Source organism: Chiroxiphia lanceolata, chromosome 7, assembly GCF_009829145.1.
Source record: "Chiroxiphia lanceolata isolate bChiLan1 chromosome 7, bChiLan1.pri, whole genome shotgun sequence".
Lineage (NCBI taxonomy): Eukaryota > Metazoa > Chordata > Aves > Passeriformes > Pipridae > Chiroxiphia > Chiroxiphia lanceolata.
The window spans coordinates 32532194-32551813 of NC_045643.1; the positions used below are offsets into that span (position 1 = coordinate 32532194).

The 19620-nt window shown below is 37.2% G+C and overlaps 1 protein-coding gene across 1 annotated transcript in view; it reads right to left on the reverse strand.

Moving 5' to 3' along the window:
* Positions 1–19620, reverse strand: part of NCKAP5 (NCK associated protein 5) — a 325062-nt gene that overhangs the window by 121877 nt on the left and 183565 nt on the right. The window contains exon 5 of the mRNA XM_032694024.1: positions 15957–16090. Within this exon, the coding sequence (XP_032549915.1) occupies positions 15957–16090 (134 nt within the window). The remainder of the gene's footprint in view (positions 1–15956; positions 16091–19620) is intronic.

Sequence of the window (19620 nt, forward strand, 5' to 3'; positions counted from 1 at the left end):
TTAAAAGAGAGGAGACCTTCCTTGCTCTACCCACATCTCACTGAGGAATTTATTCTGTTGTTTTTAAACACCCATGGAAGCTCTTGTGACCTTGTTCTAAACCTTCTAAATTTTAAAGAACCATCAAAAAACTAAAAATTTTATAAGAAATGCTTAGTCCTGCTTTGTTTTCAAATACACTTTTTAAAATATCATTTAAAATTACTGAGAACAAACATTCCAGTATTTGTTTCCTCACTAAGCACAAGTTAACTGAATTTACCATTCTTGATTCCGGAAAGGGAGACAAGAAATAGAGTCTTCCCTTTTCCTGCTCAGTTTCCTCAGCACTGACTGCTCTGATCCCTTTCAGTGGGAGTTAGTTGGCTGTGTCTGAGCAAAGGCATACGTTTACTATGGTATAATCACTGTCTCTGCCCACAGATCCCATTTTGTAATAGAAGTCTGCAATTTTGATTAATCACACCAGATTCAGGTAGACCGTGGTCTTTTTTCCTCATTCATTAAGAACACAATACCAAAGAACATGCAGGATTACATACATACAGGGCTCTTTTCATAGGTCCACAAGGCAGATTTTTTATGAGCATACACGTACGAGTACTTTAAAAGACATGAAGTCTGATGATCTGATACTGGGTATGGGGTTAGAAATAATGGGGTCAGTAGCCACTTGAAACATTTCTATGGCTTCCATTAAATGCAGTCTGTCTGTGAAAGACTGGGCATCTGTTTAGAGTTCAGTTGTGTCTTTTCATTCGCACACATAACTTTTTTTTACCTGATAGATGGAATAGAGTTTTAGTTACTAAGGTTTCCTTTCGGCATTTAAATACTTCCTATTCTATTTCTTAATGCTATATATAATTTCACAGCTGTATTATTAGTGAATTGTTCATAATTTCTCTGTTTGCTTAGCTGTAAAACATCAGTATTTCCATTTAGAAGACAACAGAGGAAACAAATCCCAAGAGATTTTTAATCATTTTCATAATCTTCTTTTAAAGCCAACTGATTTAGATACAGAAAAACAAAGGGTGAAACATGTTTACATGAAATGAATGTCTCTCCAGGTCAGAAACACAAGATTTCAAGCTACGTATAGTCTGAATTATTAGTTCATTAGACTTGTATCAGCTTCTGTAACATGAGACACTACCAATCTTTACAAATCTTCTCTATTTCCGTGGACCAGGAAGGCAATGAAACTGTTAGTACTGTTTATTAAATTAATGTATTTTTCAAATGCAGATTTTAAATTTTAGAAACTGTGATTATTTCTCCTCTCTGCTTATCTTCCTACATAATTTGCTGAATGTTATTTCTGCAGGAGATGCATGCTCTTCACCAAAAGCAATGCTGCAGCTCAGATAACCAAGCTAACTTTCAATGAGCTGGCTTTGACCCTGACCAACAGCACTGCATCAAGGAGCTCCCTGCAGGGCAGCCAAGAGAACATTCTCTGGCGAACAGGCCTTAGAGAATATACTGATGCAGACACTAGTTCTGGTGCTGTGTGACCCACTGAATGCTAGCTCAGGTACACGTTAGCCACCACTCCAATTTGGACTTACCTCTAAATATTCTGGTGGGAGGAGTACTGCTATTTTTCTTTTTAATTTATGTCTGTAGCTTTACAGGTTATTAGTCAACTGTAAAACCGGCACTTGGAAAATCATAACAAAGCAGGTAAATCAAGCAAAGGCTCAGAACGCCTAAAATGTTCTCTTGTGTATTACCAGCTTGAGCAATAGTACGTACACACAACAGATAACAGCAGATGCATTTAGAGGTTTAACTGAAAAGTTTAAATGCAAAACATTAAGAAATAAAAGATAGAGAATATGATACTCATCTCTTTTATTTAATCGCAATGTGTTTATGAAATCAAGAGCAATACAACTTACAGAATAATCAGCAATGTTTGGAGTTTATCTGTGTAGCAGAAGTAAACAGATTTAGCACAAGAATTGGCTAGCACTTTTTAAACATTAAATTAATCTCAATACTGCAGACATAAATTTCTGTTAGAATTACATAAGAATATAGAGAGACCAAACAAGATACTTAAAATAAAACATATTCTTATCTACTATATTTATAGGATCACAAAATCACTGGCCCACTTCAACTTAAGCATGATAGAACGAAATCACATCCTCAAAACAATTAAACAGTCCTAATCCTTCATCTTCTAAATCCAGCACTACCTCTCAGCCTTCATATTGTTTAATCTGAACAGTGAAGAGGACTGTCATCTAGTTCTCTGAAAAACATGATGATTAACCCTTCAAAAGGAGAACTAAGGGGCAGACTGAAGTTTCAAGGTGATTAAGATTCCAACATCGGAATCAGGATTTTTAACTAGAAGTTTGCCTAACCACATATCTTTGCGAAAGAGCAGATACTCAGCAAGTATCAGTCTCTCCTGAACGCAAGAATTATAATACTGGACATTCAGAAACTCCAGTGGGCGTTTTAAGTGAAAGAGAATTCAGACAACCAGAGAGTGCAGGAAGTACAGTAAGAGAAGACAGATAGGAAAGGGTTCAGGACAGCAGCCAGAGAAGACATAGAACAGATCAGGAAGGAAGATGTGGGGGCAGTGTGAACACCAATGTTTATAACTTAGCCTGTGCTTCCACTACCTGTAAGGGTCTTGCTAAAGAAAGCCCAGGCATTTACTCTCAAACAATCCATCTATAGGTGCCTGTAGGCAACTTACTGGGTGCCAGCTGTATTTCCTGGCAATACTCTCCTCCTATCCAAAAGACAGCAACTAAGTTCAAAGCAACTGCTCTAGAAAGATGGCAGTAACAGGCATGCAATACCTGTGAAATTGGTACCAGACCAATGTGAAATGCATGTTCAGTGCACGTCTTCAAGAATGAATTAACTCATTTCACAACAGGCCTAGGAAAGAGTCAAGATAACCAAGCTGGGCAAATTTAGTCTGGTAAAGCCCAAATTTGGTGGGGACAGGATTAGTCAATAGGTATTTATAAAATGAACCTGATATAAGAGCCAACATGCATAAACTGAGCATTATTATATGCACTACAGATAAGAGCAGCTCAGTAAAGAACAGATGTGCAACGGCAACAGTTGGACAGAACAACTATTCTACAGTGGGCATGATCAGATTAAGGAAAGATTATATGCCACAATTGCTTCTGACAAGGTGGGGCATGAAGCCTCTTGGCCTAATTTTAGACCCAAAAATTTATGGGCAACAAATACCTGTCAAATAAGTAGAGCAAGTCAAGAAAATAGAGAAAGTGAATTAAATTACCTGATTACACTATGATTTACAAATTATCCTCCATCACATACAATGTTGGTTTTTATTTATAACTAGATTAATATGCATATTCAAATGTCAGTTTATTGTAAACAAAGACTCTCTATCTTTTAGATTTAAAACATTATAACTATTCAATAACCTTCATAAATTGGAGGGGAGGGTTCTAAAGAACTTAGACAAAATAATGAAGCAGTGAGTTTTTCTCAGTGCACAGTATTTCATTTCATTAGAACTTCATCAATGCCAATATTGCTCCAGTAAAATGTGCCAACCTAATGATAAAAGGTTATTTCAAATTTTTATATACTCCAGATGGCAACAATTCAGAAAGAGTCTTACTCTTTAGTTCAACAGGATTAGGAAACCTCTTACAACAACCTCAATTGACATTTCTCATCCTGCCAGCACTACAATGGATCATGATGTCTGTGTTTCCCATTGCAGTTGCCATACAATTGTGCTATTACAAACACGCTGATTGAGAATATACATATAGCACTGCAATAAACACTAAATATGTCATAAAATACGCAACAGAGGGCTCGCAGTGAAATGCAGGCAAGTCTGGAATAGACAATAGAAAAACATTGCTCATTATTTTTCAATGCTATAAATTTCAACAATTCAGTATATAACTAAAAGAGCTGAATGAATATTTAAAGAATTCTAGCAACAAGAATACTCACTAAAGTACGAAACTAGTGAAACCAGTGGCCCATTACTCTTTATACACTAAAATTGTCTTTAACAAATACTTCAGAAATTAATCCAAATGACCTCCGTGAAACTCAGTATTTCTTTAACATTCTACATTAAATTCACACCAATATAATATACCCTCTCACTACTCACTACTGCATAGGCTTAGACAAAATGAGCTCTTTTCTATGTGAAGGGCTGAGACTAAGATATAAGAACTGAATTTGACAGACATTTACCTTTTAAGGCATTCGGATTTGGATTGTTTTGTATTTTTTCTCTGCAGTTTGAGAATAAAAATGTAGTAGCAGCAGACATGTACGGTACTTAAGAATATTCTGAGATACACTTGCATCCAACAAGCCAGTGGGAGGGATCTCCACTGTAGACCACTTTTAACACAGACCTACTTTGATATACTGTAATTGTAATGTAATTAAGTCAGTCAACTCCATGGCTTCTTAATCTACTCATTACCTTGCTCTGCCTTACCTGCCTTTCAGAAAGTAGTAGAAGTGGTCAGAATTTTCCATTTTCTTACTGATTTTTCCAGTAAAAACTAATATACACAAAGGCTTATGTTACTTGCTTATCATCTAGACACAACCCATGATTAGCTTTCTTGTGGTTAGCAGATACAAGCCGGAAGAAATCTGCCAGCTGAAGACAAACAAAACACAGCAATAAAACCACAATCAACTCAGTGCCTCTAAAAAGGCTTAGGACGAAGGATAAAACCTATAGCTAAAGACAGAAAAATGTTACCTTCTGATCAGGTGAGACAGTGTATCAACCCATGCCACATTCACTCAATTAATACACTGCAGCTTGCTAACACTGATAAGGGTACTACAACTTAATGATCTAATCTGTATTCCTAGAGAATGAAAACTTAGCTCAAAACACACAGTTGGCCTGAATTTCCAATCCAGGCATGATGTACGTCAGGATATGCTTTCTCTGCTATGTACTAGCATGAAAAAATGGACAATTAAATCCCAAAAACATAGAAGGACAAAAAGAAGGATTAAAAACAGTTGCAGAAAAAGTTATGTCAAGTTCTAAAATGCAGCACAACTTCCTGTGCCAAAACAAGAGGCTACAGAAATCTCTGTTCCCTTGCAGTGTTAAGCCTCACCATCTCACATCTCCTAACCACTTTTCTCATGACAAATGCAACTTTTCCTTGGCATGACACTTTTTCCTTCCTATCTGGAATGGTGGTGAAAACCAAGAAGAGTAAAAGCCCTTATCTTGAAGAAAGCAATTGAACTGGGATGCAGTCGTCACAAAACAGAATGATGCAAAAGAAAAATCTTCTCCAAGGTATAATGTAAACTAAGAGTGTGGATCAACAACCTAAAATACACAGTGATCGCTATGATATGACTAGTTCTGAACAGGATTTGTAGTTTCTCTACATCCTTTTACAGCCTATCCTTAATTATCTGGTTTTCACAAGAGGAGTTCATTGTTTTTTGCGACACAACATCCTACGGACATCCTTTGGACATTGTTTTCAGGATAACGTATGTGTAGTTATTACAATTCATGCTTAGAAGATAGATGCTTTCTGAAATACATATTTAATTAATGCTATTTAATACACAATTTGACTGAAGGGTAGTAGTGCCCAATTAGTAAAATCTGAGATTATGGGGCAGGCACTACACATGAAATTAAAACCATGTTACACTGAGAAAATCAGTCAAATCAATTTACATTTGCTTACAGTATCTGCAAACTGAAGCACACATTATGACCAAAGATAATCACATTAAGATTTTTGGCAATGCTGTACAATAAAAGCTATCTGAACTAGCAGACAGTAATTGTTACTAAATTGTAACAGAATCCCCACGGAGTTATATGACAATATTAGTCATATAACTTCAGCATGATTAATGACACTGCAAAAAATACCAAGATTGTTAGCAATAAACCTCTTACAGGTAAAGCCCACAGTAATTACTGAGGTCCCTTCCTGCCACAACCCAGAGACACTCGACTCTTGTTGCATTTTTAGTGTGGTTAGTTGACACCTTTGAGGACCTGGTGAAGATCTGGCCCACCAGTTTTCTTATTTACTTGAATAGTTTGGATCATGTCAGATGACAAAACTGTTCCATTTGTCCTCAATGAATGTCTTTGTCCTTAAGAAGGGAGATGCCTATTCCTTTCCAGGGACATTCCCTCTGCTAAGTCCAGATTCAAACTCAGTGAGAAGCAGAAGAAAGACCTCACAGCTCTCCTTACTGATACTGGTGGACTAAAACCAAGCATCTTTTCTTTTTTGAGTCCCATTTTTTCCTCTATGTGACATATATCAAGGAAATGCACAAGCAACATCCATGCAGCTGAAACAAACTTCTTATGCCTTCAGGACATAAATCCATGAGGATGCACCTGTAGAATATCTATGAAAATGTAGTATCAGAATAAGGGATGAATAATCAGAACTAGTTCTATAAGCCTATTCAAGGAAAACAAATCCAAACCTGTTCTCTTCATGTTTATCATATGCCCTGAGAAACAAAACCCCACAAACATTTGCACCGAACACAATATCTTTTCAGCTTTAACTATATTCACTGCAACTTTTTACTGCAGTGATTATTTATTTGTTTTTATTTTCATATTTAGAATGTGTGCATAGACAAAACACATACCCAAAACAGTTTGATAAAAAGAATAAGATTAAAACTAAATTTTTAAGTTGCACTGCCCAATTTCAAGCACTGACAAACAACTGAACTGCTGCATGGCCTGTTACATTAGAACAATACTGTGCAATAATTACAAGTTCTAAGATAAAATTATAATTACCATAATAATTCTCCTGTGAAACATTCCTACCTATGCAGACTATGAATTGCTACTAGGTTGAAAAAATGCATTACCACCTCAAGTCAGGCAGATAAATTATTCTATTTTCATTAGTTAGTGTAGATACTTAAAAGGTTATGCAGAGAAAGATGACAAACTCATTATATTTACACATTATGTATTGGTTACATTTAAGGACCACCTCTTTACTTGCACACCAGCATTAGAAAGCCAGCTATGCAAACTGTGAGCAAAGATATGGTTCTGCAAAAGTTTATCACCGAGAAGACACAATCTACAGGCCCCACCTTTGGGTACAACAGGCAATATCAAGACAGGGACGGTTTTGTGCCTGTTTTCCTATACCATTTCCTTTAGAGTACTTTTAAGAAAGACCTTTTCTCCTCCCTGCCTCATATTCACACAAAAATCAGAAAACCTTGCTTTAAATCTGTACAAAACAAAGTATTCCTCTATTATTCTACTCAGAGAGACAACTGTCAGGATTTCATGATCTTCTCCTCTTCACCTTAAAATCTGTAGCTCTGTGCTATTTAAGGCGCTGAACTCCCCAAAGGTACCTGAAACACTTTTCCTTCTGTGCGGCATGAGAGCAGAATCATAGAATCATGGAATAGTTTGGTTTGGAATGGTTTGGGTTGGAAAAGACCTTGAGATCATCTACTTCCAACTCCCCCACCATGGGCACTTACTAGATCAGATGTGCAAAAGACACACCAATATCTTGAAAAGGGTGAGCACTTTTCTGGATCAGATTTTATCTGCTTGCAATTATAATGGGAGTGTAGGCTCCCTGGTTTAGTTTGTTGTAAAATTGTAAAGGTAAAACTTACACTCAGTCAACCAATGAACCTTTGAAGATTCCAATCATGCTCATAAAGGAGAAGTATAACTATGAAGATAATTTGATTTTATGTCAGCTTTTTAATCATAGAATTCTCTCATGGTTTAATTTGCTCTGTACCTACCACCATCAATCTGAATACACATCACTGTGCATTAAAGATACATTTACAGTTTACAACACAAGTTTTATAGTACAGAAAAATTACTAATACAAGCCATCTCAAGCATCTCACAGAAAAACAACCACAAAAACTGTGATCATAAACTCAAGTTTCTCTATGATCCATTAATAAAGAGAAACAGTCTATAATCTGCAAATTGCATATCGGACATGGGTTTCCAACCATATGACAAAAGGAACCACAAGTCTGAAAGGATCAATAAACTAAAATGGGATAATCCAATGTTATTTGGGTGGCCACTTCAAGCTAATCGTGAAATCAGAAGATCAGTTTTATACATATTGATTTTAAAAATGTGTATCTCTCCAGTAGAAAGTCTCACTGTGAAGAAATTAGTTTCAAAGTGTGGACAGCACATGTATGACTGACAGAAGGATGGGGAAGACCACCAGTTGTGAAAGACACATGCAGTGGAGGTTTCAAAACTTTCTGTCATTTCTGTATCATATCCTCTCCCTTCCCAGGAAATAAAAAAAAAAAAAAAGGCTTATCTCATTGGAGATAAGCCTGGGGGCAGCACATCAGTGTTTAAGGGACAGTGTGCTAGCACGTCCTCCAGTCTGCTGCCTCACTGGAGGCAGGGGATGGATATCCATGCAGCAACAAAGATGCAAGGGTTATCCATGTGTTAAAAATTGTGGAATCCCCTTAGAATGGTCATGGAGGAAATGTCATTAATCATGGGAAGGAATGTGTTGGATTTGAGTCGTCTCTTTACCTTCTATGGCATTAAGGAACTGTAGAATAGCATGTGACACATCTATGACTTTTCTGATTTCCTACATTGGAAAGAAACCAAACTGTGGCAAGTTACACAGGAAAGAAAGTCTGCAACTTTGCATGTTCCAGTGCAATTTTAAAAATACATTCATAAGATCAGCAAATCACAATAAGTAACAGAAGTCTTCCTGACAATGATATACCTTCTATCTACCTTGGAAACATCTTATCACACATGACCACACAGCTCTTGGGCAGCAACATTACTCAGTCATAGCACTTAGTTCCTGTATCAGCACTGTCCTTTCATAAATTTAAACATGTTTTACAATGGACAATTATCTGTAGCTCGAAATAACTGCAACAACGTACCTATCACTGTGCAAGATAAAACACACAGAGCTGTGAACTTCAACAGGTACAGGATTTCACAGTACATAAACATCACACATGAACCTCAATTTATTTAAACACCAGTAGCAAGGGAGTTCGCAATCTCACCAATATAAAGTGTTCACTGCCCTCTGACATAAAAAGTTTTATAAACTCAATCACTACATCTGCACAGGAATCCCTGCTCTTACTCCCAAGCTTCTGGGAGCTTTCTTCAACATCAGCTCTCACTTTGGGAATGAAATAGCCGTATAAGAAGAGAGATGATGAATACATATCACACGCTACCTAATATAGATAGTTTCTGCTTCGTCAGGACTATGGTATGGGAGTGCAAAGAATATGCAAACCATCTTTTTACTACAAAAATCAATGTATGGAGTAGATTCTATGTGGTGTTTGGACCTGTATATGGGCATTGGTAACCTACTGTTAAACTATGGTGAAAAGTTGATATAATTTTCTGTGTTAGTCTCTGTCCTGTGTGTTTTAAAAGATAGGGCAACCCAAAGGATTACACTATAATCTAGTGCTACTTTTGTCTTAATCTATTACATTATGCAAAGGAAAAAAACTGATGATATCCTATTAAATGATAGTGCTAGCTAGAACAGAGGAAGCAGAATATAATTTCATGCTCTGATAAATCAGGAAAAGGCAATAGATGCAACCTTCCAGAAATATAAGTATGATGCACACTGTGAATACACAGATAAATATAAACCAAACCCAGGATTTTCTGAGAACACAGATGAAAGATAAAATTTACGCATTTCCCTGGATCCCTTGCAAGAAGCTTTCAGCAACTAAGAGCTGCCATGAAACACCACCACATGATTTACTAGTGCACATCAGGGTTCTGAAACATGGATGGCTCTTAATGTAGCTTCGGTGCCTTAAGAGTCCACAGAAGATGGAGAACTGCATGTACTTCTCTGCGTATCTCTAACAATGCCTGAAGTAAAGTAATCCTTTGCTCTCTAAAATTGTTACACAAGTCAATATGCATCATGCAATATAGTTTTCTATAACTTCTGGTCTTGGCATGACTGCCATGTTTCAAGTTTACACTGGTTCTTCAGTCCTCTGCAGCCACTCTGACCTTGTTGCTTTGGTTCTTTCTCAACTTCCACATGAAAATATGTTTTTCAATCCGATGGCTTCTAGTATGAGAATTTAGTTTTTGAAGACAATTTAGATAACAAATTCTTTGAAGATATTTCTCATGTGTATGTACTTTCAAAACCACTGTATTCATACATAGAACTGAAGAGTTTATGAAAAATCATAAAATTTTTTTTTACTTCTTGTTGGTCAAACCACAGGAAACGAGAATATTTAGTTAAAAGTAGCCCAGAAACTGAGTGGGGTCAAACTCCATATACAACTTGGGGAAATCTCCTCTGGGCTTAATTTCATGGATTTAGTAAAACCATTCCCTTATTTTTCTGCCAGATGAAAACTATTCACACAAAAGCTCCTTGATCTTACTTAGAATAGTGCTTGACAGTTCTGAGTAACTATTAGAGATGAAATATGTGCCTAAGTGTTGTACATGCACATAAATAAAAATACTAATATACTCACTCCTTCAGTGTTAATCTATAAGAAACTTCATTCTTTAACTCTGTCAATTCTAATCCAAAGACAGGATCGATATCCTGAGCATTAGGTCAAAGCCCCAGTAAAGCAGCATTCACACCACGTCCCGAGGCTCAGTGAGTTCAGCCAAGGGCTCAGCAGTCCTGCAGTGACAGCATACGGAGAGTGGCAGCTCCAGAGCTCGTGCCTGAGTAGGCATCGGTCTCACCTCCCTTACAGCAGACAGCTGAGAGGCCTCCCAGCAGCCACAGACCCCAGTGGGACAGACTCCACACTGGAGCAAGGAAAAAGTGTGAGGAGGAAGCAGTGGCAGAGACCAAGCGTTTTGCACTGATTGCATCAGCTCCCCCTATAATGCTACCACACAACATGCTGCTCAGGGTGGAGGTCAAAGAGTCAGGAATACAAGAATGAAGTTGAGTCTGGGAAGAAGGGAGGGGTGGGAGAAAGCATTATTAGTTTTGTCATTGTTTCTTACTATCCTACATTGTATTTAACTGGCAATGAGTTAAATTAATCTTTCCAAGTCAAGGTCTACTTTTCCCTTGATAGTACCTGGTGAGTGATCTCCCTGACCTTTACTCAACCCATGAGGGTTTTTTCTTATTCTTTTCTCCCACAGTCCTCTTGAGGATGGTGAGTGAGAGAATAGCTGGGTGGACACTTGGCAGCCAGTCCAGGTCAACCTACCACAAGGTGTTTAACAGTGGCCATCTCACAGTCAGCAGCAAAGTAGGAAGCAAGTACATAGGGCAGGATGACAGCATCAGCCTTTGATACAAACTCCATTTTTGGGGCAATCTGCTTCCCACAATAACCCTGCAAACAGGGCTTGCAGGGAGGATGATAGCAGATGACTGCAGAACTACACAAAATAGCTCAATTGCAGACAGCTTCTTCTGTTATCTTCCTCTGAGAAAAGGAGTGAATTCCCACACAGTATTTTATTCATCCCTGCTATGAGAGAATCAAAGGAATACCATCAATGGGTGCTAGGAGAGCATTTTAATCTCTCCAGAATTGAGATCAAAATGTTATTAATGGTGGACATTTGACAAACTTACCAACCACAGGGGCTACTGATGTGTCCTACTAGTTTATATTTCCCAGACAGGGTCTTTGTTGTATGTGGATTACCAGGCATGTTAGTAAGGCCACAAAAGTGCAAGGAGGTCTGACCTCTAGGTCAAGCAGAGGCTAGAAATTAAGATGTGATGATGCAACATCAACATACTGATGCAATGCAAAAAATCTCCTGATCACAGCTGCTAAGGAAACAGTTATCATTTCCAGTCATCTGCTGACAAGACAGAATGCAGCAAGGGAAATTAACAATAATTGGAGAAAACCACGAAGGATGTGCCTAAACCAACAGCCATACAGTCCTTTTATGCCCAGTGTTGCCGGATTTGTAGTAGTCATTTTCCTCCTTGTCAGAAGTGACAGGCTTAACCCTACAGTCAATATTAATGTGAGGGGAATGCTGAAATACAGTCTAATGAGAATTGTATTCATCCCATTCACAGGATCCTGGAAGATCAAACAAGGACCATTTCCTACTCTTCCAATAACATCTATTCTTAAAAGCCTGAGGCAGTTCTCCAGTCACACACATTGATACCAATAAACACCACAATCTTAACTGAAAGATTTTTGAAATTTACCCAAAAGGGATTTTTAAGATTTTTTTAACAGCCTTTTCAATTACTTTATAATAGTGTTTATTAAACCTGTTTCATTCAGACCAAAATGTAATCAAAGTAACTTAAGCAAAGCTACCTCTTTTACTGCTTTAACATTTAATCCCAGTTCAGTCACATGAACTGTATGCACTCAACAGACAACAATTTCTATTGCTTACTGATGTACAGCAGGGAAATGCGAACAATTTATATTGTATCTATTAGTGTGCTTTTTAGAATGATACTATGAATCACACCTACTGCTTCAGGCAAAGTTGTTGTATTTCTGTTCCTACTGTTGTAGGAAAATGCTAAAAGCAGGAAAAGCACAGCTGAAACCAAGAACAAGGAGAACAATGAGACACAGCGTATTTTCTTCCCTAATGTCCAAGATGTGAGATGTTCGAGGAGGAACTAATGTTAAACTGTGAGAGAGCAAAAAAACCCACCCAAAAATAAACAAACAAAAAACAAACCAAAAAGAATTAGCTTAATTTATTTAGCTGGATAAAGAGGCAGCAGGTACACCACTAACCTAAATGGTAACACAGCATGCAGTTGTCAACATTCAAAACCAGATAGTCAGACTGTATGGCACTGTCTTGGTAGAAACTGGGCTGATATGCATTTATACAGTTAGTTTCTGTGCATTTGAGCAAATGCAAGCATGCATTGTTTTGACAAAAAGAGCCTTATAGAATGTAACAGCTGCAGCAAAGCAACAGATCTCAGTGGGTTTAAGAAAGAAAACATCAAGTACTTCAACTCAAGGTGAGACTATATTAAGGCAACATAAAAATAACTGCATCCAACTATAGTGTAAAAACACAACTTTAGCATTAAAAGATTTCTTGCACAGTTTCTTCACATCTTAAAACATATTCACCTCCAATAAAATGAGAAAGCAAATTTAAAACAACAGGGACGCACCACCTGTACAATTCTGGAAAAGAAACTTAGTTTTAAAAGCTCTTTCAGGAGCTATCACATATTTATCAAACTAACTACTGTGCCACTTTAAGGCTCTGGTAGATTTATACAGATGTTAAGAAAGAGAACTTCGATTTATTTCAGACTCCTAGTCTGAAATATTGCTTACTTGGTAAGAACAGAAACGTCAATCAATAAGGAAAACTCGTCACCTTCTGAAGTTCTCAATCCTAAACTATGTGCTTATATGAACAGATTAAAGTTTTCACACAATTTCATTTAGGAACAGGCAGCTTTGTTCCCCTGATTACAAAGATCAATTTACAGCTTACCAACTATTATGTTTCATTCTTTCAAACATGCAAAGAAATAGTTTGAAATGTAAAGAACATTCGCCAAATCAGTTTAAACCACTGCTCTGCATCTGTATGTAGAAATGTGTATGTATATTCACTCAGTTCAGGAATTACACATATTTAAAAGATTTATGTTATAATACATGTCCTTACTTTAGTCCATTTGCATCTGAAAGACAGGATGTTTAAATGCAAAGTATTATTCTCTAGCCATCTTCTCTAAAGTACTCCAAATTCATTTGATTTTAACATCACCCTCCCATCACCACCTGTCTGGTCCCATTTAATTGTGTTCAAATTGAGAAAAAAAGTCTCAAATCCTTCAAAACAATACAGAATCTCTAAGTAATACAAGATTATCCAGTTGGCAGTTTCATTATTTGTTCAAGTAGAGTAAGAAAAAAATACACTTGTTTAGGAAGAAAGTCTGTTTGTGCAAGCAAATATCTTAATATTCTACTAAATATCAGCAAAAAAAACCCCGCTTTAATATGCATCAAAACAAATAGTTTTTAAAAGCAAATAAATATTTAAGGTGACTCATTCCCTTCCTAGCATCTGGTCTACACTAAAATAAAACCACAGCGTGATGAGGCCAACGGTAGTTTTCCTCACAGGAATAACCAAGTTGCCATTAATGAAAAGTGATATTTAAGTTTGCCTTCAAACAGTTTAGCCAACGTGTAGACAGCCTTAAAAAGAACATAATGTTGATTTAGAAGGTATTCACCTTTATCTGAATCAGAGTTACAAAATAAAGAGCACAACCACTTAATTTCAAAGAACTTGCATCCCTCTGCTTCTTGATAGATCAGAGCAAGCCCAACTGCAAATAGTAACCGGAAAAGAAAAAGAATGGATAATTTGAAGATAGTGGACTTCAGGGATCCTAACTAATAAAATAGTTATATCTTCTCAAAAACTGGTAGAAAATTAATCAAACTACTGCAGTTTCACAGGAATAAGGAAGAGTGAATACGTAAGTTAAAATTTTATGGAGTTACTGGGTGCATCACTCTGCAGACTGGCTTCCCCTCACCCCTTCTTTTCTAAATCATGGCTCCCATCATCTTCAAAGTTTATTTCAAAGGTTTCTAGTTAGTGTAGCCATAATACTGTTCTAAAAAAAAGGACGTGGGGAAATTCTCCCTTAAACAAAGATTAATATATAATAGAGCAAAATATTCTAAGCAAGAATACTCATAGGGTGGATTTATTTTGTGGTATATTACTCCAGGAGTCTCATTTAGAATAGAAAATTGAAATGAAGGATCATAGAAGAGGAACAACAGAAAACTAAAAAAGAAATATCCTTAGCACTTTTGTTGAGGAATTTCAGACTTAACTGAACACTTTGTGGTGTTTTTTTTGAAGTTTTTTGGATTCTGAAGAGAATTAATGCAAATTTTATAAACACAAAATAACAGATGAGAACAAATTTTATTACTGCTATCAATGGTTTTTGCAGTGTTGCCTAGAAACACAGATTCAAATCAGAGCAGCTGCATGGCAAACACTGAGGAAAAAACACATAAAAAATGCCCAAACAGAAAGCCCTAAAGACCCCAACAAACATAAACCACTGAAGAAACCACCACCCCCAGTTTTTTTCACCTTATTAAACTGACTTGTACTTTTCAATGATTCAGTGGTCCAAGGGAATAAGTTAACATTCAGTCTTGTTGGAAAATATGCAACATAAAATGCCATTGTATCTTTTGATTTTTTTGATTGTTTCATTTCTGTTCATGTGACAAAACCAATAAAAAAATGTATTTGATGTACAAGATCTCATCATGTATCATGAAAACAATAAATATCTCGAAACCTTACTGTTGTCAGATGAATGGTTTGTCTTAAATCCCAGCTCTAAGCTGGTTCTCATGTAAGTGGAGTTCTGGTCTAGCCCAAAGCTCTGGCCCAGGCAGGGCAAGAAGAAATTCAAAGCACGTCCAAGCAGGATGAGCACCCAGCTGCTAAAAGGTATCATTTTCTTTTTTTTTTTTTTCTCTTTATTCAGATTGATCAAACCAATTCTTGTTGTTTAACAGTAACAACCAACCGCATACTGACTTATCAATGGCATGTACTTTTTGAGAAGTGAACACCTACACTTAGAAAATTTTTGGGAATTCTAACAAATGCAAAATTTCTATAAACGAAAATTTTCCTCATTACATAGAATGATGGCATAAGCCTTTTCAGGATGCTAACAATCATTTATCCAAGTGCCTGCTATGTTCACAGAACCTCAGAGGAAGGTCAGTTTTTGCCTTAGATTATATCTACTCAAGTTTATCACAGTCTGAACAATGTTTCTGCACGAAAGTACTATTCTTCCCATTTGGGGGAAAGTATGTTCCCATTTTGAACACAGTTTACTTTTGCAACATACCTGGAAAACTGTTCTTGCAGCCCACGCATCTGAGCCCGGCTCCGTTCTGACTCCAGTGTCACCTCCCGTAATCTTTTTTCACTCTCAAGTCTCAAATGTCTTTCTTCCTCCAACTCATGTATCAGCTTCTCACGCTGAAATGTCACAAAAAGTTATTAATTTAATTATACACACAAAACACACTTTTAGGAAAAACTGAAGATTTAGTTTAGGAAAAATCATTAAAAAAATCAAAATAATGACCCTAACAATCCAGTCCCATCAGTTTTGTACAGTAATTTTACATAGAGATAGAAAGTTTCATTTTATATTTCAGAATATCCCATCACACTGAGCTACCCTTACTTGACTCACAGATGTCAGCATATTGAAAAGCAAACACCCACCATCCGCTCTTTTTCTTCATCTCCATTCAAATAATGTAAAAATTATATTTGAGATCTGCGATCACTCCTGCTTGAGTGCAGACATGGGAAGCATGAAACGAATCAAGGGGACAATTTGTCACCCATCCCTTAATGTTTCAACCTCGTGGGCAGGAAAGGACTTGGCTCTGTAGCCGCTTGTTTCTTGTTTTGGCTGAGAGAAGGATCCCTGTCAGCAGTACAGAGTGTATTTGAATCTATTTACTGAAATACTAGACAATGAATATGTTTTAAAACTGAGTAGCAATCAAACGATATGAGAGTGATAAAAGTGTCATTAATTTTACTAACAGTTCTCGGAGGCAAATAGCATATGGGTGTGCTAATTCTTAAAACACGGGACCAAAAAACTCAAACCCTCAACATACAGATCTACCTGGATAAATCTACATATGCTATGGCCTAATCTTTTTTTCTTTAACAAAAACATCATATAAAGGGTAGCTAATGATTGTAAAACCCTCTTCCAAAGTAGCTAAATGTAATGAAGAGGAGTAGTGAATTAACTTAAAAGTTATAAGAAAATGCTATTGGAATTAAAGAATGTATATACAGCCTTTTTCCATATGACCTTGTTAAACGGAAATGAATGAATTTAAATGTGATAACAAATCAGTTAAAAAAACCACAAGCATTTTAAGTGGTACTACATTATACTCAGTCAGTGATGGGGTTCTAATGTCTAAGAACAGGTTAAATCATTGTAAAGCTACAGTGGGTTCACCACCTATATACTTTGTGCCTATAGTGCAGGGCAATTTGTAGCCTGTCAGACAGTCTGACATAATTCCATTGCTGACCTAAATTTTCATGACACACCTGCAAAAATTTATATAGAAATTACTCGTACAGCTTCATTAGTAAATAACAAAGGTGTCTTAGTGTTAAGTCATTAAATGGGGGAGACAGGTTATTTGTACAAATCTCACAGCTATAAATCTTACTGGATAATAATTTACAATAGCAGTAACCAAGGGACCAAAAATATGAACATTACCAAGTGGAAAACAGATCTTAAAGACAGTGATAAATAAGCAGATGCCACAAAGGGAGGCTGCAAAGGTTTAAATGAAATATCTCTATGCTTGTGAAAAAATGGGGGGAATTACTCAGAGAACAGAGGGGTTCTGTCTGGTTGGCCATATGTAATACCTGGAAAATGCCCAAGAAACAAATTACTGGCAAAAAAATACATTGTTCTAACTAAATTGTCTAATTACTGTCCTTAGTGTTATATAACCATATCCTACCCGGTGCTGAGTAATCCTTGGTTTGTGCCACAAGAAGAAAAGCAGAGAGTTCAGCGCAGGTAGAAGACACACAGCAGCCGTACAGAGTACGGCTCATGGAGGATAACTCAAGGCTAATGATATGGGAAGAATATTCACAGCAGACAATATTTCTCCAGCTTAGATCCCATCAGTGCCAGCTTCAAACTTATACTGCTCCAGAGGCTCTTGCTGAAGACTGTTAGCATCTTCTCTTATAGAGGAATTTCACTGCTGCTAAAGAGATATGTAGAGCTCCCAGAGGTAGCAAGGAAAATGGCATAAAAGAAATATATAATTACCACCCAGGACTTAGAAAAGCTTTCAGAAGATACTGGTGTCTACAGAAATTGGGCTTAAAACCAAATATGCAACTTTCCCTACAGAAACTGTTTCCTTTGGAGGAAACTCAGGTACTGCTATGAACATCTGAGTGGCTGAGTTGACTAAAAGCATCAGGCTGTGCCTGAAATACCTGATGCAGTAATAGCTTAACTATGGCAATGGACTGAAGACCAGAGATTCAGCCGTGCCTTCAATGCTCATTCAGTGTCACTGCAACCACAATGACCTTATTCTGATACAGCAACTACTTCTGTATGTCAGGTACACTGGCCATGTTCTGCTCCTCGAATAAATCTTCCTTCTACATTATGTGCAAAAGCAGATCTCCCTGGGGTAAGAGAGACAAAAGCTGACAGCAGAGGAGTATCCTGTTCTCCATCTCATTGCCAGGGTGTTTTGCAGTTGCTCACAGTCCTGCCTCTCCTGTGGAATGAATGTGCTGCACCTCCACGCATGGCCACGCTCCTGCTAATCACAAACCCACACTTTCTAGTAGACCATTGGATATACAACAGAGATTCGCAAGCCCAAACTTTTCCCTACAGGTCACAGAGCTATGTAAGCTATTTCTTCGTTTCATTTACCTCATGGTGATAGGTCAGAGAATGTTGCTGCCACCATTTACTCCTTCTATTCATGTGGGGAAATCTGTATTATCATCCTACACAAAAAGATCAGCACATCCACATGGGCTTTCTTGAGTTTTTCTTAAGAAAGGATGTAGGAACTATTTTAAGGAAACTACTCTTAAATCAGCAACAAATTCACATTACAAGAACAATAACGTCACAAGAACGAAATCTCTAAACATTAGGAACTTCTGAAATGAGTGAAATGCCCAGTTCCAATTCAGCCATCTCAAGGATAAGCATCAAAACACAGTATTTGTTATATGAGGACATACTGTTGCTGTACAAAATTCAGGCCCCTTTCGGGGTAAGGGATGAACAACGAACAAATCATAAGGCTACAAGACCAGAAAGGTCAAGTCATAAGGCTACACTGACCTATGGCCCTGAAATTCTGGATTCTCTTCCTGTATGAATAACTGCACAGCGACCACACCACTGGCCTTCACTTTCATGATTCTACACAAGAATTTACTGACAACCTTGTGGCACTTCTGCCATTTCTTGCAGGCAGAAAGCAGATCTGCTTTCAGCCAGATCACAGGCATTAAATACTGTAAAGTGGGGAGAAAAAGGACTAAGAGACCACCCACACTTGAGGTGGTCTCCAGGACACAAAATACTCATGTACACTACACACAGAAAGAAAGTATCTCCCAGCAGTAGTGACCTTATCTACCAGGAAAGAGAACATTTTTATTCAAATCCAGAAAAGCCATAATGAAGTGTCAAAAGAGAAAAGTGAGCCTAATGTACAGAAAGGCCAGGATTAAACTGAGATTTTTTTTGTCTTCTGGAAGAAGAAAACATATCCCTGAACTCTGCAGAAATTTTGTGCTGTCATAATGCCCTTTATAAGCTCCTCTGTGCTAACCCCACTTTATTCCTGTGAAAAATAAAGGTGTGTGAAAAGAAATGAATGTAGAACTAGTTCAAGGTTTTATAGTGAACATAAGCTTAATAGAAAGTGCCATGGGAAGAAAAGGTTAAATAAAAA